Source organism: Apus apus, chromosome 25 (assembly GCF_020740795.1).
Source record: "Apus apus isolate bApuApu2 chromosome 25, bApuApu2.pri.cur, whole genome shotgun sequence".
Classification (NCBI taxonomy): domain Eukaryota; kingdom Metazoa; phylum Chordata; class Aves; order Apodiformes; family Apodidae; genus Apus; species Apus apus.
In genome coordinates, this window is record NC_067306.1 from 1,421,034 (window position 1) to 1,440,312 (window position 19,279).

The 19,279-nt window shown below is 66.8% G+C and overlaps 2 protein-coding genes and 2 non-coding genes across 4 annotated transcripts; 2 read left to right on the forward strand and 2 right to left on the reverse strand.

Annotated features, from left to right (window-relative positions):
• The first annotated feature begins 2,611 nt into the window (after positions 1–2,611).
• CACNB1 (calcium voltage-gated channel auxiliary subunit beta 1) lies at positions 2,612–14,130 on the forward strand. The gene is given in 16 exon segments (XM_051640516.1): positions 2,612–2,776; positions 4,350–4,436; positions 6,155–6,274; positions 6,745–6,867; positions 6,985–7,121; positions 7,222–7,298; positions 8,759–8,778; positions 8,953–9,033; positions 9,118–9,176; positions 9,649–9,758; positions 10,527–10,678; positions 10,792–10,887; positions 11,290–11,397; positions 11,399–11,476; positions 12,155–12,279; positions 12,281–14,130. Coding segments are annotated over 16 exon segments (1,752 nt in total). The 5' UTR covers positions 2,612–2,689; the 3' UTR covers positions 12,573–14,130.
• Positions 14,131–16,346, reverse strand: LOC127394513 (dickkopf-related protein 3-like). The gene is made up of 4 exons (XM_051640523.1): positions 16,266–16,346; positions 15,042–15,219; positions 14,653–14,848; positions 14,131–14,536 (listed from the first exon to the last, which is right to left on the reverse strand). Exons 1-4 carry the CDS (start codon positions 16,341–16,343, stop codon positions 14,482–14,484), a joined length of 507 nt encoding a protein of 168 aa, XP_051496483.1. The 5' UTR covers positions 16,344–16,346; the 3' UTR covers positions 14,131–14,481.
• TRNAI-UAU (transfer RNA isoleucine (anticodon UAU)) lies at positions 15,678–15,768 on the reverse strand. Its single transcript is given in 2 exon segments — positions 15,678–15,713; positions 15,731–15,768. It is a non-coding gene; the product is annotated as a tRNA-Ile (tRNA).
• Positions 16,347–18,339: 1,993 nt separating the features above from the next.
• TRNAC-GCA (transfer RNA cysteine (anticodon GCA)) lies at positions 18,340–18,411 on the forward strand. Its single transcript has one exon. It is a non-coding gene; the product is annotated as a tRNA-Cys (tRNA).
• Positions 18,412–19,279: the final 868 nt, after the last annotated feature.

Below are 19,279 nucleotides of genomic sequence, written 5' to 3' on the forward strand. Positions count from 1 at the left end.
GCCTCCCCAGGAAACACCACAGTGAAGCTTCAAATGGGCCCAGTGGCAACTGGTGTCCTTTGCGGTGGAGAAAAGACCCAGAGACGTGCTGGAGCTTCTCCAGGAACAGACTGGTGAGGGGTTCCTGGAAGAAGAAAAAGCTTGTGAAGTGCTAACACGTAGATTGTGACTGGCCTAACAGCACAGTGGCTGAATTCCCATTTTAAGTGTAACATCTTCCCGTGAAATGTTGGCGTTTTAACCACCCTGATGTCCAACGGGGTCCAGATAAAGAATTGTTTTCCCTCCTTCCCTTCAACCTCTGGAGGTTGTGGGTGGCTGGAGGGTGGAAGCCCCCGAGGGCTCCTCGTTAAGCTCCCAAGAGAAGATGCTAAAGGCTCCTCTGGGCTCTGGCGGCCGCAGCTCAGTCACCATATGGCGTGAGAAGAGGAGCCGGTGGCAACAGATTTCTGGTTCATTTGGAGGGAAAAACACAGATAAACACAGGCTTTTGCTGTTTAAAAACTGACTCATCATTTTCATACAACAAAACAGCCAGATCTGGAGGCTCCTGACGGGAGCGTGTGGCTGGGCTTTTAATTACCAAACTGGGAGCAGCTCCGTGGTTTCCCAGCTGGAAATCCATGTCCCGTGAAGCCTGTGGGTGAACCTGGCAGGTTGTGTGGGCTGGAGAGGGTGGGAGTGACACGGGGGTGTCCCCAGGCCCTGTGGAAGTCTCACCTCGTGCTTTGGGTGGGAGTGACACGGGGGTGTCCCCAGGCCCTGTGGAAGTCTCACCTCGTGCTCCCTGCTTTCCAGGGTAGCAGGGATGAGGAGGCTGCTTTGCCCCCGGATTCCAGGAGAGGTTTCAGCCCAGGTGGGGATGCTGCTGCTCAGCTCATCCCGGGGGTGTGGGGGGGGATCCTGCCATCCCTCCTCCACCTGCTCCGTGGGATGCCCACACCAGTATGTCCATAGCCCTGTGCCCTCCTGGTGCTGGGAGCAGCGGGCAGGGGCAGAGCAGATGCCCTGGTTCCCCCCGGGAGCCCTGGCAGGGGGGCTGTGCTGGCACACCGTGCCCCCCTGCAGCGGGGGGGCCCCAGGGAGCAGCTCTGGCAGCGGGAAGGGAGAGATGCCATAATCCTGTTAGGCTCCCACGCAGCTGCCAGGGAATGGTGCATCACCCTCCGCCCCCGGGCAGGCTCCCCGCTCCCTCTGCCCCCACAAAACACCCTCTGCTTCCCCCACCAAGACCCTCCGGGGGCTTCAGCTCTTGCATCAGCTGCATCCCCTAGGCCTGGGCAAGGTGGGTACAGCAGGAGAGGGGTGGGCTTTGGTGCTGGGGGGGGTTCATGAAGTCCTCACAACCTGGCACAAGGTGCGGACCTGGGCAGAGCTGGGGCTCTGGGGTGGTCACTGGGGGTCGTGGTGCTGATTGGTGTGGCTGTGGGCAGCTCAGCCCCCTGCCTCCCCCCTCCCCAAACCTGCCTGGCAGCCACGCAGCCTGTGCTGGTGATGGATGGGGGGACTGATAGTGGAAAATGTGGCGTCAGCTGTCCTGCTTCCCGGGCACATTGTCCCGCAGCTGCAGGAGCAGGAGCAGGAAAAGCCCTGCTGGGGGGGGGAGGTGGGGCTGGGGGGGCAGGGGGGAGGTCACAAGGAATTTTTAACTTCCCAACAGCGACGGCTCCTGCAGGGAGTTGTGTGAGATGAGTGCGGGAGGTCTCAGCCCGTCCTGCCCCGGGGTGGGTGGGCTCCCTGGGGGGTGGGCAGAGGCAAACCGTGTCCTGCCAGCCCCCCCAGGCTGCCGGCAGCCCCTTCTCCACTGCCTGGGGGGTCCAGCACCCCCAGCAGCCCCCCCCCGTTGTTGCAGGGTTCCCGGGGGTGCATCTCTGTGGGTGGGTGGGGATGCCCATGGGGGGCAGAGGGGCTCGGGGGGTCACTCGGAGCTTGTGCAGACCCCGTGGGGATCCAGCTGAGGTGGGAGGGTCGGGGGGGGGGGGAGAAACGGGAGGTTTAGGGACAGTCCTGAGGGAGCCCTGGGCTCCCCAGCCTGTGACACATCCTGCTCCGGGTGCTGATGATTAGGGGCGGGGGTCACAGCGGCCCTTGCACCCCCCCACTCCCCCCCAAACCACAAAACAGCCTGGGGGTCCTTTGTGCTCCCCCAATCTCTTTTCAGTCCCCCCTCCCTCAGGAAACTCGTCTCCCCCCAGGCGGGCGGTTCAAGCCGCGGTGCCCACCCCCCCATTTAGGGACCGCGGCGTCTTCATCCCCCCCCCCCCCCCTTTCCCCCCTCCAGTTTTGGGGATACCCTACCTGAAAAGGGGAAGGGGGGGTGTGTGTGTTTGCATCCCGCACCCCTCCCGGGAAAGCGGTGGGAGCGGCCGAGGCGGAGGCAGCCGCCATCCCTCATCCCCCCCCGTCGCCATCCCCACTCCTCCTTCCTCCTCCTCCTTCCTCCTCCTCCTCCTCCTCCTCCTCCTCTCCCTGCCGGGGCCGCCGTCACCGCGGGGGCCGGTACGGCAGAGGCCAGGCCTGGGCTCCATCGTCATCTTCTCCCTCTCTCCGTGGTTTTTGGGGTGTTTTGTTGTTTGTTTGTTTTTTTTTTCGTGTCCGTTACCCCCGCCCCCTTTCCCACCCACCCCCCCAAAAAAAACAACCAAACCAACCCCTCCAAGCCTAAACCCTGCGGCCCCCGGGGAGCTCCATGGTGCGGGAAGGCAGCATGGCCCGAACCCCTTACAGCTCCACGCAGGACATCCAGATGGACGTCTTGGATAACGCCACCCTGCAGGTGACACCCCCGGGAATTTGGGGGCGCGGGGGGGGGGCTGCATCGGTACCTTCGCGGGGGGAAACGGGGAGGGGAGGGTCTCACCCCATCGGTTCCCCCACGGGGCTCACCCCCCATCCCAACCCCTACACCCCAGCATGAAGCTTATTTCTTCTCCCCCCCCCCCATATGCCAAACAGGGGGGGCCCCCACCCATATCCCGGGAGATACCCCAAATCCTCCCACCCCCTTCCCTCATAACACCAAGCATTCCCAGGGAATGGGGTGTCCAGCCCCCCAGGGTTGGGGGGAGTGCGTGTTTGGGGGGGGGGGGGGATTTGTGCTGCTTGCTGTGTCACTGTCACCCCCCACCCCCAATCCCTGGGGTTTGCCCACCCAAGGTGGATGTGGGGAGGGGGGTGTTGTGTGTGTGCATTGGGAAACTTTTAGGAATTGGGAAAACTCTGCTGGGGTGGTGTCTGTGTGTGTGTGTCCCCCAGTTTGTCCCCTTCAGCATGGGGGTGAGGGGAGAAATATGTCCCCAACGGAGTGGGGGGCACTGTGGACCCACTGAACACCTCATCCCCGTGGTTTGGCTGGGTGGTCCCCCCAGCATCATGGGGACAGACCCCCCTCCCACACCAGTCTGTGGCAGCCTGGGGAGTATTGGGGTGACAGTTTTGAGGTGTGGGGGGGGAACACAGGGGATGGAGACACAGGCCCTGGTCACATCCAGCCAGGTGCTGGCAGGGCTGGGTGTCTCCCCCACCTCTGGGGGGGGGTCTCTGGGTGGCTGTGGTGAACCCCACACCACTGTCTCCACCCTGGGGACCTTGGCTGCTGAGCCCAAGCCATTGTCATCCCCTGCTGAGCAATGGATGTGGTGGGTGGGGGTCAGGAAGGGTTGGGGGGGGGGATGGACAGGGTCAAAGGACCTAAAAATACCCAGTGCTGCCCGGTGCAGGGACCACCCACCCCCGGGCTGGGTGGCAGCTGGGCCCAGCTGTCCCTCTGAGTCCCTGGGGAGGTGACAGCCCCGCTGGCCCCAGCGTGTCCTGGCCTCTTACCCCCCGCCCAGGGCACCCCCTGGTACCCCCCAACCCTCAGGAGGTGCTGCTGGGGGGGGGTGGGCACTGGGGCAGCCCCATCTCCTCCAGTCTATCCCAGCAGGAGGGAGCGGGGGCTCCCATGGGGGTGCAGGCTGGTGGGTGTTTGGGTGCACATGTGTGACCCCATAGCAGCCACCTCCCTGGGGGGCTGGTTTGGCTGGGGGGGCTGTGGTGTTTGGGGGCTGCAGCCAGGCTCACCCCCCAGCCCAGCAGGCTCCCTTTCCTCTCTCTGGAGATCCAGCCCCCCCAGATAAGGTGATGCTGGGTCCCTGGGGAGGGGGCTGCATGGTCCCCAAGCAGGGGGGCAACCCCATCCCCTTCCCTGCCTCAGTTTCCCTCCCGTCATCCCCTGGGTTTGCTTGCAGGGTGGAGGGGGATGGAGCTTCCCTGGCAGTGGGGGTGGGGGGATGTCAGAGCTGCTCCCCAAGTGCTGGAGCTCCAGTGCTCCCCTCCTGCCCCCTCCTCCCCCCCTTTCCTCTCCCCAGAGCAAATACAGCAAACGCAAGAGCCGCTTCAAGCGCTCGGACGGCAGCACCTCCTCCGACACCACCTCCAACAGCTTCGTCCGGCAGGTGAGTCACTGGGGAGGGTCTGGGGGCGGGGGGGGGGGGGTGTCTGTCCGGGGGGGTTCCAAGGGACCCGCCTGCCTGCAGGGGTTTCCTGTTCCTCCAGGATCTGAGGGGGGGATCCAGGGTGACAACCGAGCCCAGCCTGGGGTGGGGGGGAGTGTGAGCATTTCAGTGGCTGAGCCAGCCCTGGCTGTGCAACCCCCCCCACCCCTGCTCTGTGGGTCCTGGGGGGAGTCGTGTCTGTGTGTCCCCATGTTATGAGCATCTGGTGTCCTGTAGCCCCCCAGGGGTCCCCTGCCCCTCCTGGGGTTGCCAGGCAGGGGACGCAGCTCTGGTGTCACCCCCTCAACTGCCATCCAAACCACCCCCCCCAGCCCCATCCATCCAGCAGAGCTGCTGGTTTGGCAGCAGCCCCTGCCCCCCCCGGGCCCCCCCGGCCCCCACCCCCTGCCCAGCACCGGGCTAAATATACCCCGGGTGGCTGCGATGGTCCCGGGGCTGAAACCTGAGCCCTGGGCACCCCAGCCCAGCGCCCGCCCGCCCCACCCGGCCCTGCCACCATGGAGATAGGCAGCAAAGACCCCCCTGCAGCCCCGGTGAGCGTCCCCCCCGCCCCACAGCCCCCCGGGATGTGCCCCCCACACACCCTCCTGTCCTGGTTTGCTGGTTCTGCCCTTGGTGCTGGGTCCCAAGTGGCTCGGGGGGGGGGTTGGAGCAGGTGGTCCTGGGAGCTGGTGGGACTCATGGGGTCTGTGGGATGAGGGAATCAGGCCTGATCCCAGGTGACCCCCCCCCCCCCCCCCAAAAGCCCCCGCGGTCTCGTTGTGGGGCTGGGGGGAGCTCAGGAAGGGTCAGACCCCAGCAGGGGTGGGAGGAGATGGTTTCTGTCCTATGGCTTTTGGGGTCCCCCGGGGAGCTGCTGCCCCATGGCTTGTGTAGGGGGCTGTACCAAGGGGGCTCCCCCTGTTTGGAAGGGCTGGAGCAAAGCAGGGGTGGGGGCTCGGGGGGCCGTGGTGGGGTTTAGGGGATTACAGAGGGGCTGGGGGGCAGCAGCTCCCCCGGGCAGTTGGTGCCTTCACCAAGCCCTGCAGCACCCACTGCCCCAGGGCTGAGGGATCCCCGTGGGTCCCCCGTCCACGGCTCTGGCCTCAGGGCTTGGGGGGCAAGCAGGGGGTCTCCGATTCCCTCCCCCCGACTCCCAGCTCCAGCCTTGTCCTGGGGTGACCCCGCGCTGCCCCACAGCGCCCTTTCCCCATTGCCGGGGGACCCCTCGGGGTGGGACAGCCCTGTCCCCACCGGCCTCCCCTCGGCGGGGGGACAAGCGGGGGGCAGCGGGCAGGCCCGGGGGGTCCTTGTCCCCTTCCCGGCTCTGCCGAGGGGCCCGGCGGCAGCGGGACGGGAGCAGGAGCCGCTCGGTGTCACGTTCCGTACCCGAGCGGTGGGAACAGCTGCGCGGGGCTGGCCCGCCGTGACCCCGGGGTGTCAGCGGGCGGGAGCTGCCCCTGCCTGGGCAGGAGGAGGCAGATTTCGGGGGGTGGTTTCTCCCCGGCACGCCCAGACGCCACGATGATGGGCGCCAGCCCTAGAGAGAGGGGTCTTGGAAGCGGGGGGGTTGAGGGGGGGGGAAAAACGGCCGCGGGGTGGGGTCTGGGTGGGCTCCCCGCTCCGGGGGAGGGCGGTGCGGGCTGAGCCCACCCCCCTGCCCGCCCCCTCCCTCCCAGGGCTCTGCCGAGTCCTACACCAGCCGCCCCTCGGACTCGGATGTGTCGCTGGAGGAGGATCGGGAAGCGCTGCGCAAAGAGGCCGAGCGCCAGGCCATGGCCCAGCTGGAGAAAGCCAAGGTGGGAGAGCTGGGCTGGAGACCCCCCTGCCCCTCACCCAACCCTCCTGCACCCCCTGCCCCAGCAGGACGGGGCCTGAGCCCGGGCACAGGGACCCCCCCCGACCCCCTGCTCTCCATCCCTGTGTCGTCCCGTCCTCTGAAGAGGTGGCCCCAGGATCACTGGGTGGAACTGGGAAGGTGTTGAGGTCTACTGGGTGGAACTGGGAGCCCTGTCTGGATGCCTGGTCCTTGCCTTGGCTGAGCACCCACTGGCTGCAGGCCCAGGGTGCAATTAGCTAATTGCCTGTTAGTTCATGAGGTGGTGTGGCCACAGTGTCCCCAGCCCAAGCTCCCGCAGGAGCTGAGCCAGCCCCACTGGCCACACCAGCACCTGCCTGGGCCAAGGGGACAACGGGTTCTCACCAAGGGGGGGGTCTCCACAGTTTGGGGTGGGGGCAGATGCTGAGCCCCCTCCTCTCCTGTTGGCAGACGAAGCCGGTGGCGTTTGCTGTGAGGACAAACGTTGGGTACAACCCATCGGCCAGCGACGACGTCCCGGTGCAGGGCATGGCCATCTGCTTCGAGCCCAAGGACTTCCTGCACATCAAGGAGGTGAGTGAGGAGCAGGGCAGGGGGCTGGAGACCTGGGGGGCTGGGGTCTGCCTGGGGAGGGCTGGTGGGTGTTTAAGGGTTTCAGGTGTTTCCCCCCCCCACCCTTCCCCGGCACAGAAGTACAACAATGACTGGTGGATCGGGCGGCTGGTGAAGGAGGGCTGTGAGGTGGGCTTCATCCCCAGCCCCGTCAAGCTGGAGAACATGCGGATGCTGCAGGAGCAGAAGATGAGGCAGAACCGCCTGAGCTCGAGGTGGGGCTCATCCCTCACCCCCCTCCCCTGCCCCACAACTCCCCCCACCTCCCCATCCCACCCTCACCCCCGTCCCCTTCTCTGTGCTTCTCCCATCCAGCAAATCGGGGGACAACTCCAGCTCCAGCCTGGGTGACGTGGTGACAGGGACCCGCCGGCCCACCCCCCCGGCCAGCGGTAAGAGTGTCCGGGGTCCAGCCTGGGGGGGACCCCCCTCCCCTGCTGCTGGGTAACCCCCCCTGGTCCTGAGCTCTGACCCCTCCGCCCCGGGTGCAGGCAGGCGGGTGCACCCCTTCCCCCCTTGGCGACCCCTTCCTCCCTACTTCTCCCCCGCCCACCTCACCACCCTCCCACTCTTCCCAGTCCCTCCTCCATCTCCATTTCCCTCCCTCCTTCTTCCATCACCATTATCACTCTTCTTTTCTCCCTCCCCTCTCCCTGGTTCCGCCTGCCCCTCCGTCCCCAGGTGCCCTGGACATGCCTAGCTTTGCCTTTGACCCCGATGAGTTAGAGGAGGAGGAGGAGGAGGCCATGGAGACCCAACGCTCCCCTAAGAGTAGCGTGAGCAGTGTCACCACCCCCCCTGCCCACACCAAGCGCATCCCCTTCTTTAGGAAGGTAACGGCCCCCCCGCCGGCCCTGCTCCCTCCTGCTGCACCTGCCTGCCCTAACACTGCCTGCCAGGGGCTGGCGGGGGCACCCCGGGGGGCTGGGGAGCTGCCCGAGCCCCCTCCCCTGCCACAGCATGGGCTTGAGTGTCTGCGGGGGACGGGGAGGACCCCCTGGTCCGTGGGGAGGGTCTGGCCGTGGTTCTGTCCCTCCATGGTCCATGGGATGGATCAGGCCATGGTTCTGTCCCTCCATGGTCCGTGGGATGGATCAATCCATGGTTCTGTCCCTCCATGGTTCATGGGATGGATCAGGCCGTGGTTCTGTCCCTCCATGGTCCATGGGATGGATCAGTCCATGGTTCTGTCCCTCCATGGTCCATGGGATGGATCAGTCCATGGTTCTGTCCCTCCACGGTCCATGGGATGGATCAGGCCATGGCTGCATTCCCCCCAGGATCTATGGGATGGATCAGTCTGTGGCTACATCCCCCTAAGATCTATGGAATGGATCAAGCCATGGCTACATTCCCTCCATGGTCCATGGGATGGATCAGTCCGCCCCCCCCAGACCCCGTCCCCCCAGACCCACTGCCTGGGCCCCCCCAGTGTGCGCATGGTGTGTGCCAGCACGGCCAGTGTCTCGTCTCCCCCTGCAAATGGGAATGGACCCTCCCCAACCCCCCCCCACCCCAAAATGGGCAGAGGCTTGTGGGGGGTTCAGGAACAACCACAGCCCGGGGCAGGGGGGGGGGATCTGCCCCCTGCTTCTGCCCCCCCCATCCCACTCTCCAAGCAAAGCCCCCCCCCTTGCACCCCAAATCTAAGAGCAGGGTGATGCTTCATGTGAAACACACTCATGGGGCAGCCCCCGGGGGGGCAACACGCGTCCCATGGGGCCACCCCCCACCCCCCGGGGGGGACACGCAGACCCCGCCCCCCCGCCCAGCTCGCTGCCCCCCGGGTAACACGCATGCCTTGTTTGTCTTCTCTCGCCCCCCCGGCCCCGCGCGGCCTCTCGGGACGTAGCGAAGCAGAAGCAGAAATCGGTGAGTAGTGTCAGGACCTCCCGGGAGGGCCCACAGGGAGGGGATGGGGTGCCCCCCGCTTGCAGCCCACCCCCCCCCCCCTTTCATCCCCAGAGCTGCCCCCACAGGGGCGAAGCCAAACATCCCCAGTGTCCCCCTACCCCAGCCCCACTGGTGCCCGTCTCTGCCCCACAGGCTGAGCACGTGCCCCCGTACGACGTGGTCCCCTCCATGAGGCCCATCATCCTGGTGGGGCCCTCGCTGAAGGGCTATGAGGTGAGGAGTGGGGGCCTTGTTGGGGGGGGGAAGACACAGGGGGGACCCCAGCTCCAGGCTCTCCATCCATCCTTCCTTCCCCAGGTCACAGACATGATGCAGAAAGCCCTCTTCGACTTCTTGAAGCATCGCTTTGATGGCAGGTGAGACAGGTGGCCAGGGGACACCTAATCCTATGGGGGGATCCCTAACAGCATGAGGGGACCCCTCAGCCCATAGGGTGACCCCTAATCCTATGGGGGGTCTCTGATCCCATGGAGGGACCTATAACACCGTGGAGTACCCCTAATCCCACAGGGGACTCCTAATCCCATGGGGGACATCTAGCCCCATAGGTGAACCCCTAATCCTATGGGAGGTCCCTAATCCAATGGAGGGACCCCTGAGCCCAGAGGGGACCCCTGAGCCCATGGTGGGGACCCTCAGCTCTGCCCTGTGGTGCTTGAGGGGGATCTCTCCCTGGAGGAGCAGGAATCCTGAGGCTCCAGCTCCAAGCAGCCCTGTGCAAGGGGGTGGCAGGAGGGTCCTGTCCTGCTCCCCAGGGGGGTGGGTGTGTACGGGAGGGGGGTTGCACCCCCTGTCCCCCACTCTGCTCTCTCCCTCTCCACCTCACAGGATCTCCATCACGCGGGTGACAGCTGACATCTCCCTGGCCAAGCGCTCGGTGCTCAACAACCCCAGCAAACACACCATCATCGAGCGCTCCAGCACGCGCTCCAGCCTGGGTAAGGGGGCTCGGCCACCCACGCTGGCCCCCCCAGACCCCTTGGGAGACCCCAAGCCTCCATCTGTATCAGCCTCACAGCCTCCTGTCCCCCAACCCATCCCAGGGTGCTCATCCCACCCACACCAGGGCACAGCTCGGTGGGATGTGATGTGGGGGTCCCCTGCCATGGGGTGCCTAACACAGGGGGGACTCAGGGCCCTGCGCTCCCCCCAGCTGGTTTGACTCAGCCTCTCCCCCTCCTCCCCTTTTATCTTCTCTCTGTTGTTGTTTTTTCTCTCCTTGCCTTTTTCTCCTTTCCTTTGGGTTTCCTCCCTTCCGTGCCGCTTCCTTCCTCCCCTGCTCCTGATACAGATGTCTTGGGTATGTAGCTTGGACCCCTGGCAGCCCCCTGCCCAGCGGGGGGACACAGGGGACACGTCCCCTTGGATCCCCATCTCCCCTGCCTGACCATGATCAAGCTGTAGGACACCCTGGTCACACAGCGCTGTCTGACCACCCACCACAAGTGCTTGTGGTCTGGGGGGGCTTCGCCCCTTCCTCACCCAGCCAATGTCAGTGCTGGGTGCCCATTGCCACATCCCTCCTGCAGTGACCGCCCCAAATCCCTGGGGCTGGGATGACACTGGAGTGGCCAAGGGCCAATACAAGACCCCTCCTGATCTTGTCCTCATCCTGCTCCCCATGTCACATCTCCCAGCAGTTGTCCCCAAGCCCCCACATGCTCTCCTGTCCCCCTGACCCTGCAACTGTCTCCCTGCCCCTGCAGCTGAGGTCCAGAGTGAGACCGAGCGCATCTTCGAGCTGGCCCGGACGCTGCAGCTGGTGGCCTTGGACGCTGACACCATCAACCACCCGGCCCAGCTGGCCAAGACCTCCCTGGCCCCCATCATCGTCTACATCAAAATCACCTCCCCCAAGGTGGGTGCAAGCCCTGAGGTGGGTGGGGTGGGGGGCAGCCCAGGCTGTGGGTGGGGCCGGGTGGTGCTGGGAGGGTCCTCACGACCACCCCGGGCTGTCCTCCCCTGGCCCAGGTGCTGCAGCGGCTGGTGAAGTCCCGGGGCAAGTCCCAGGCCAAGCACCTCAACGTGCAGATGGTGGCGTCGGACAAGCTGGCGCAGTGTCAGCCCGTGAGTGCGACCCGGCCACGCCCCGGCCACACCCTGGCCACTCCCCTGCCACGCCCCTGCCACGCCCCGGCCAAGGGCTCCGCCCACCCCATACCAGAAGCTCCTCCCACCCCCTCATTTGCGTGTTGGCCCCACCCACTTCTGGACCAGAAGCTCCACCCCGAGGGTCCAGAGGCTCCACCCACCTATTGATTGATGCCACATGCCCCGCCCCCAAGGCAGAGGCTCCACCCACCGCCCAGAAGCCCCGCCCTGGATCCAGAAGCCCCGCCCTGCCCTGCCCTGTCCCATTGTCCCTCCCCTTTCCTATTGTCCCCGCCCTGGTCCAGAGACTGGCCTGTCCCATGGTCCCCACCCTGCCCCATTGTCCCACCCTGCCCCACGTCCTCCTCCCACCCTCAGGAGATGTTTGACATCGTGCTGGACGAGAACCAGCTGGAGGAGGCCTGTGAGCACCTGGCCGAGTACCTGGAGGCCTACTGGAAGGCCACGCACCCCCCCAGCAGCACCCCCCCCCAACCCGCTGCTCAACCGCACCATGGCCACGGCCGCGCTGGCCGCCAGCCCCGAGCCCGTCTCCAACCTCCAGGTACAGGTGCTCACCTCCCTGCGCAGGAACCTGGGCCTCTGGGGGCGCGGGGGCACCGAGACCACCCCCAGCCCCCCCACGCCGCTCGAGGAGCACTCGCTGTGAGACGGCAGTGGGGGCATCCCCCTCCCCCCTCCCCTGCCCCTGCCCGTGGGGCCATCCCTGGGATCGGGGACGCCCCAGGGATCTGCGGACCCCCAGGAGTGGGACCATCCTTGAGATGGATCCCCCTGGAGATCTGCCGGCCCCCCCCCCCCCTTGGGGCCAGGGCTGGCTGGGAGGGGGCGCAGAGCCTCATCCCACTGTGGGGGCTTCACGCTCCTGAGCCCGGGGGGGTCGGCAGCAGCCCCCCCAGAGCAGGAGGCAGCGGAGGGACACATGTCCTGTTGTTGTTTGTTGCTGTGCCAGCCCCCCCCGCAGCCCCCCCCTCGCTGCTCATGTCCCGCCCCCAGCCTGCCCCATTCCCTCTTCCCACCCTGGCTCTGCCCTGGTGACCCCCCCAGCGCCAGGGGCTGAGACCTGCTGCTGTCGTGTCCCAGATGAGCGGTGTGGCTGCAGGCAGGCCAGGCTGGGCATGTGCCCCCCACCCCCCACACACACTAACCCCCCCCCTCACTAACCCCCTCCCCTCCATCCATCCGTCCATCCTTGCATGGTGTGGTTGCTTCTCCTAACCAGGGTCACTTCGTGCCGGGGGAGCTGCCGCGCCAGGGGGAGCACGGACCCCCCCGGCAGGGCCCAGCTGAGCTGGGGGGTCACGGGCAGGGCCGCCTCCCCCCCCCCGCAGCCCACCCGCCCGGCCCCCCGCAGCCTCTCCCGCCAGGACACCTTCGACTCCGAGACCCCCGGCAGCCGGGACTCGGCCGGCACGGAGCCCGGGGATTCCTGCTGCATGGACATCGAGATGGATCCCGGCGAGGAGGAGCCCCCCGGCGCCAGCCCCCCCGACCCCCAGCGCCCCCAGGCCTGGGCTGAGGGCGGGAGCCGGGGGCTGCGGGGGGGGCACAAGGGCCAAGGTCGTTACTGCCCCGACCCCCCCGAGCCCCTCGACCAGAGTGACATGGAGACCTGGGGCCAGGACGTTTACATCCGTTAGGGTGAGGGGGGAGCAGGCAGAGGGGGGGTGGGGGGCTGGGGATTCTGCCCCCCCACCCCAGCACCGACTTTGAGGTGGGGGAGAGCCCCCCTAGTTGCCTTTGTGCCCCCTCCAGAGCCCAGCCAGCCGTGCCATGGGGAGCCCCTCCTTTGCCCCTGGGGTCTCCCCCTGCCCCATTCCTTGGTGTGTGTAGGGGTCTCTCTGCCCCCCCCACCACTGCAGCCCCCCCAGCATCTCACGGTGCCTCAGGCCCTCCCCGCCCCACAGGGAGGGCAAGTGACCAAAGGGGACCCCAGGGGCTCTGCCCACGGCCAACGTGTCCCCCTCCCCTACCCTGGGCATAGGGTGGGGGGCTGCGCTTCCCCCTCCTGATGCCCCCGCTTCTCCATGGTGCTGTTTGCCACCCCAAGGGACCCCTGAGCTGGTGGTGGCAGTGGGGGGGGGTCCCTGCCTGCTCTCCCCCCCCCATCCCCAGCCAGTGCCTGCAGTCTGGCTCTGCACGACCCCCCCAGCAGGGCTGCAATCCACAGCCCACCCCCCCCCTGCAGCTGCGGGGGGCTTGTGCATGCGTGTGCAGTGTGTACAAGGCTTTGGGGGGCTCCAGCAGTGGAGGGGTCCCCACTGCCCGAGGCTGTGCCCCCCCCGGGGTGCTGCCTGCCTGGGATTGGGCAGTTTGCATGTGTTTGCTCTGCCTGATTTGGGGGGGCCGGGGAAGAAGCAAATCTGGGCCAGTTTGGGGGCATCTAACATGTGCTAACAACTGCCCAGTCCTGGCCTGCCAGGGACCACTGGGTCCCTCTGCCCTGGGGGGCCCTGTGTGGGCCCCCACCTTTCCCTGGGACCACCGGGCGGTGCCAGGTGCCTGCACCCCCCAACCCCCCTGCCCCCCCCCCCCGCCATACCTGTCTGCTCTCCCCCCATCCAGCTGTGTCTGTCTGTCTGTCTGTCTGTGAGCCTGTCTGTCCATCCCCCCTGCCTGCAGGGCTGCCCTCCTCCCCCACCCCCCCAGGGCTCTCCTTCTGTGCCCACCCCAGGGCATCCCCCATCCCCCCACCTCTGTGGGGGAGATCACAACAGGGTGGGGTGGGGACACCCCACATCCAGCCCCCACCGTGGGGCTGGGTTTGCCCTTACGGGGCAGCCCCTTGCCCCCTCTCCCGGGGTGATGCTGAGGGTCCCTGGGGTTGTTGCCTTACCCAGACCACCAGCCCAGGCCAGGGGGCTCAGGAGCACCCAGCTGCTGCCAAGCTGCCTCTGCCCATTGCGTGCCTCAGTTTCCCCCCCTTTGTTTTTTTTTGGGGGGAGGAGGGAACTCGGTGTCACTGCCTGCCAAGTGCTTTGAGACCCCCCTGCCCTAGCACTTGCCCCTGTGGCAGCTGGGGTCCAGGCAGTGGGCCCTCCCCCCCCCCGGCGGGCAGAGGGATGTCCTGTATTTATGTCACAACCACAAACTTTTATTTAACAGACCCGACAAAGTGTATTTTATTTATTTATTCTCGTTGGTGTGTGGGGGGACTCGCCCCGCTCGCTTGGTTCTTTGTAATAAACATTTCGGTGAGACCTGCCCCGTGGCCGTGCCTGGGGGGGCTGCGTGGGGAGGGGGACACACACACAGGGGGTTTGCAGGCAGTGCTGAGACCGGGCACAACTCAGCTCTGCAATGACCCCCCAGCCTCTCTCCTTGGGATGGGCCTTGGGTGGGTGCTCGGGGGGCAGGAGCTGGGACCTGCCCGGCTCCTGGGAGGGGGCGAGGACCCTCGGCAGGGCTCAGCGGGGCTCTGGCGACCCCGATGCCGGGATGCGGGTCAGCATCCCGCCCCGGTGCCGGTCACCATCCCTCCGCGGCGCCCGGGCCGGTTCCCGGGTTCCCGACACGCTATTTACAGGGAATACAGGCGGAGCTGCGGGCTCAGCGCTGCCGGCACCGCCACTCGCTCTTCTCCGGCCAGTACTCGAACGCTTTCCTGCGGAGGGAACACGGGGACGTTGGTGGCACCTCGATCCCTGCCCCACTTCCCCCCGCTCCCCAACCACGGGGTGTCCCCCCCGCACTCCCCCTCCCCACCAGACCCCTACTCACTCTCGCCCGGGCGCGGTGGCCCGACAGACCAGCCCGGGCTGGCAGGGGCAGAGCTGGTTGATGCTGAAGGCGAGACCCCCGGGGGGGACGTGGCAGCTCTGTCCCAGCTCCAGCCGCCGCTGGCAGAGCCGCTCCCCGTGCTGCCTCGCGCAGCAGCCCCCGGCCCCGCAATCCTCGTCCCGCTGGCACCGGGATCCTGGCGGGGAGGAAAGTGGCGTTAGGGGACTCCCCCAGCCCCATCCCCAACCTGGGGGACAGGGATGGGGCTGTGCCCAGCGCCCCTTGCACCGTCAGAGCTCCGGACATCACCGGCGTCGGTGTCCTGCAGCTCCCGGACGGGGTGGGGTTGTCCCTTGTCGCCCCCTCCTCCATCCCAGCCCCCTGCTCACCCTCCTGCCCGTGGGGCACGGGCTGCTGGCACTTCCCGAAGATGCAGAGGAGGCCGGGGGCGCAGTGGGGGTCCCGGCGGCAATATTGCCCCGCGGGGCGCCTGGGCAGGCACAGCCCGAAGTGCTCGTCACAGAAGTGCCCGTGGGCGCATGGGGTGGCCGGGCTGCACGTTGTCACCTGCGAGGGACACACACACACAGAGAACATGTCAGGGAGGGTCGAAAGCCTCATCCCTGATCCCGGGACCTGCCACAAATTGCGGCACGGGATAAATAACGGCCCGTTTTTAAGTTCCGAAGTGGAGCGGGGCTGGGAGTGAGTGAAGGGGAGAAAGGCTCAGGCCAGGCTGGGGGGACCCATCCCCGCGGGAAACCCCCCCGCAGCGTCCTGGAGGAGCTGAGGGGCGCGGAAGCATCATTATTAAAAAAAGAACCATAAAGGGTAAAAAACCCCACGTAATTATTAAACCCCAGTATAAATGATGCTAATAAATTCAACACATTATGTTAATGAACTAAGATAAGAAATTAATGGAATGAGGATAATTTTCTTCCGGGAAAAGAAAACCCGGCCGGGGGTGGGTGCGGGGGGCGGCAGGCGGTGCGGGGAGGGGGGGGGGGCGGCTGTAAAAGTCCTGCTCCAGGTGAGGCTCGAACTCACAACCTCGGCATCGCTCCGCGTACTGCCCTATAAGTACCGCGCGCTGACCGATTGCGCCACTGGAGCGCCCGGCACCGCCCGCCCCGCCCGCGCCCCCTGGCGGCCACAACGGGACGGCGCCCCCTGGCGGCCCGGCGGACACCGGCACCCCCGGGACCCCCCGGGACCCCCCGGGACCCCCCGGGCCCCGCCGCCACCAGGACCCCGCTCCTCAGCTCCCGTTCCCACCCCGGCTGCAGACCCTGCTCCCACCCCAGCTGCAAAGTCAGGTCCCATCCCCGCCTCCATTCTGCTGTAAACCCAGATCCTGCTCCCACCCCGGCCACAATCCCAACTCCCACCCCTGCTCCCACCTGGGCTGTAAACTCCGCTCCCACCACTGCATCCATCCTTCCTTTCATCCAACCTTTCATCCATCCTTTCATCCATCCTTTCATCCAACCTTTCATCCATCCTTTCATCCATCCCTTCTCCCACCCCAGCCGCACTTGCCACCCCCCCCCTCCCCATCTTTTCCTCTCCCCCAGGAGCCCCCCACCCAGGGGGTGTCACCCACCACTCACCTCCTCCAGGTTGTCCCCGGGCCCGGCCCTTCTGCCCAGCGCTGCCTGGTCGGGCAGGTGCTGGGGCAGGGAGTACATCCAAGCCCAGAGGTGGCCGGAGGTGACGGGCAGGAGCCAGGAGAAGAGGCAGAGGACAGCTGGGGACATCATCGTGCTGCTGGTGGGTGGCACTGGGTGCCCGGTCCCAGGGCTCTGGCTTTATGTAGCCCACGGGTTATCTCGGCTCCTGCTGCTAAAACTGTTTGCCCACCTAATGGGGAAGGCGGAGGCAATCAGGGGTTAAGGGATTAACATAATTGCCAGCCTTCCCCTGGCTGGGGGCAGCACCCCCAAAGCAAACGCACCCCCCCCACACACGGAGCAGTCTGGCTCCGGCGCCTGGTGGGCTCCAGCGCCTGCCCGGGGGGGGGGCTCTGGGTCCCCCCCAGCCCCTCGGGTCCCCCCATGGCTCAGGGGGCCGGTTGGCTCCAGCGCCTGCCCTGTGCAATCTGGGGGGGCTCTGGGTCTCCCCCCAGCCCCTCGGGTTCCCCTGGTGCTCGGGGGACCGGCGGGTGCCGGCGCCCTGCCAGGCTCTGTGCTCTCAGCCCTCAGTTCCCAGGACTGTGCCCCCCTTTCCCCGGGGCGGTGGGATGCAGCGGGGACCAGGGGTTGGCAGAAGAAGAGAGCGGGGGGACCAAAGCCACGACCCCCAGGACGGGCAGCGCTGGGCACACGGTTGGCATCTGGCCCGTGTTTTTTTTGTGTGTGTGTGTGTGTGTGTGTGTGTCCCTCCCTTCCTGGCACATGTCGCATCTGTGCACACACGTCCCGGGGGGGTGACGGGCTTTGCACCTTCCCTAACGTCCCTGCTAACGAGGTGTTTGCGTGTCCCGGCCCTTATCTCCTGACTGAGCTGGCACCGGCGCTGGGCAAACCCGCCAATGTCGTCTTCCCTCCCCCCCCCGAAGCCCATTCCCCAGACAATGTCACCGCCAACATGTCCCCAAACACCCGGGGGTGCAACCCAGAGCCCCCCCACGCTGCCCCCCACACCTTTCCAATACACTTCGCAGCAGGAAGAGCCGCCCCGGGGCTGCCCCCGGTTGCTGCGACAAGACTATGGGGGGGGGGATTGTCCCCAAGGGCAGGACCGGAGCTGGTGGCTCGCTGAGGGGGGGCGGGGTTCACCAGGGTCTCCCCTCCTTTGGGCTTCGGGGAATTGTCCTGCAGCAGGGGAGGGGAGAGGAGCTCACCCTCCTCGGGGTCTCCACCTCTAAGCGCTGCTCTGGGCCATTCCCTGTGCCCTCGCGCCTCAGTTTCCCCAGGAAGGTGGTGGAGCTGATGGGTGACACAGGACAACGGGGCAGCAGAGCAAGGGGACAGTGAGTGACACAGGACAACGGGGTCACCCCAAAGCTCTTTTTCCCGGTGTCCCAGGAGGTGCCGGTGCCCGGGACAGGCGGTGGGTCAGGATTTCCAGATCTGGCCCCTCTCGCCACCCGCCCCCCCCATGTTTGCACAGCAGCTTAGGGAGCAAATATTGACCTCGCTCCTGGGGCACAATCACGGTCGTTCCCCCCATCCGTCTCCCGCTGGGTGCTCGTCCCAGCGCTGCCACCTCTGGCTAATCCCCCCCCTCCCCGCGCCATCGAGGCCCCGAACAGCCTCTCTGCTCCCCCAAAGCCCCGGGGACCCCCCAAAGCCCTGGGGAACCCACCAAAGCCCTGAGGTTCCACCACCTCCTGCAGCTATAGGGGTGGCCCGTGTGCTCCCCCAGCCCCCCGAGCTCTGTGGGGGGGGTGACGGCCCAGGGCCTTGCCGAGCACAAAACTCGGGGTTCGGCTCCATCCCGCGCTCTGAGGAGGGGGTTCGGGGGCTGCTGGTGCCACGTCGCCCCCTCCTCCCGTCCCGTCCCCCCCGCTTTGGCAGCTGAAGCCTGGGATGAGTGCGGGGGCCCCGATCCTGGCTCTGCCCCCCGCTTCCAACCCCCTTCTGGGCAGGGGTGGGGGGACACGGGGTGTGCGTGCACGAGTGTCCGTGTGTCTGCGTGTCCGTCCGTCTGTCTGCAGGGGCGGCGCGATGTTGGTGCACGGGCGGGGGTATAGCTCAGTGGTAGAGCATTTGACTGCAGATCAAGAGGTCCCCGGTTCAAATCCGGGTGCCCCCTCTTTTTTTTTTCCCTCCCCCTCCTTTTTGTTGAGGGGAATCCTCTTCTCCCTCCCGTTATATTTGCTCCCCCACCCCCGCGGCACCGACCCCCCGCTCCCCGCCGCCTCGGGTGTCCCCTCGCTTTCTCTTGCAGGATGGACCCAGCCAACCCCGAAACTGTGCCCCCCCGCCCCCCCGTGCCCCCACTCTGTAACCTCTCCCCTCGTGACCTTCCCACCCGTCAACCCCCCCTACCCTGTGACCCCCAGCCCACGACCCCCATTCCCCGTTGTAAACGGAAAAAAAGGGGGGGGGATGTGTGGAGAGATGAGGAATGCTCGTGCCGCGGAGTCGGGTCCCGGGGGGGTTGAGACGGGGCTCTGGACCCCCTCAACATTCCCGGGGGACCCCTCCGGCTGTTTGTCCCACGCGCGGCCCCGCTCTGGCTTTGGGGGGGGGGGGGGGGAGGGGCGCGTACCCCCCCAGGCGGGAATGGGGGGGTATGCGGGGGGTGTCACAGGTTGGGGGGGGGTCACAGGGTAGGGGACTCAGCCGAGCAAGGCCTCTCCCCGCATCCCGGTGCAGGGTCACCCACCCCGGGCTGCCCGCAGTGGGGACAGAGGTGGCGGGACCCCCAAATCCCCCCGGTGCGTGTCCCCCATCATTGCTGGGGTCGGGGCGGGGGGGTCGCTCAGCACCTGGAGACCGAACCCCCCCAAGGAAGCGGGGGCTGAGCAGACTCGGGGCAGCCCTGCCCGGGACGGGGGGGACACTTCCCGAAGCCCCCGGGGTTACGATGGGGGGTGGGAGGAGGGGTCCTGCCGCCGGCCCCACCCGAGCCCCCACCCCCAGCCCCACCCACCGGCCCCACCCCCCCCAGTCCCACC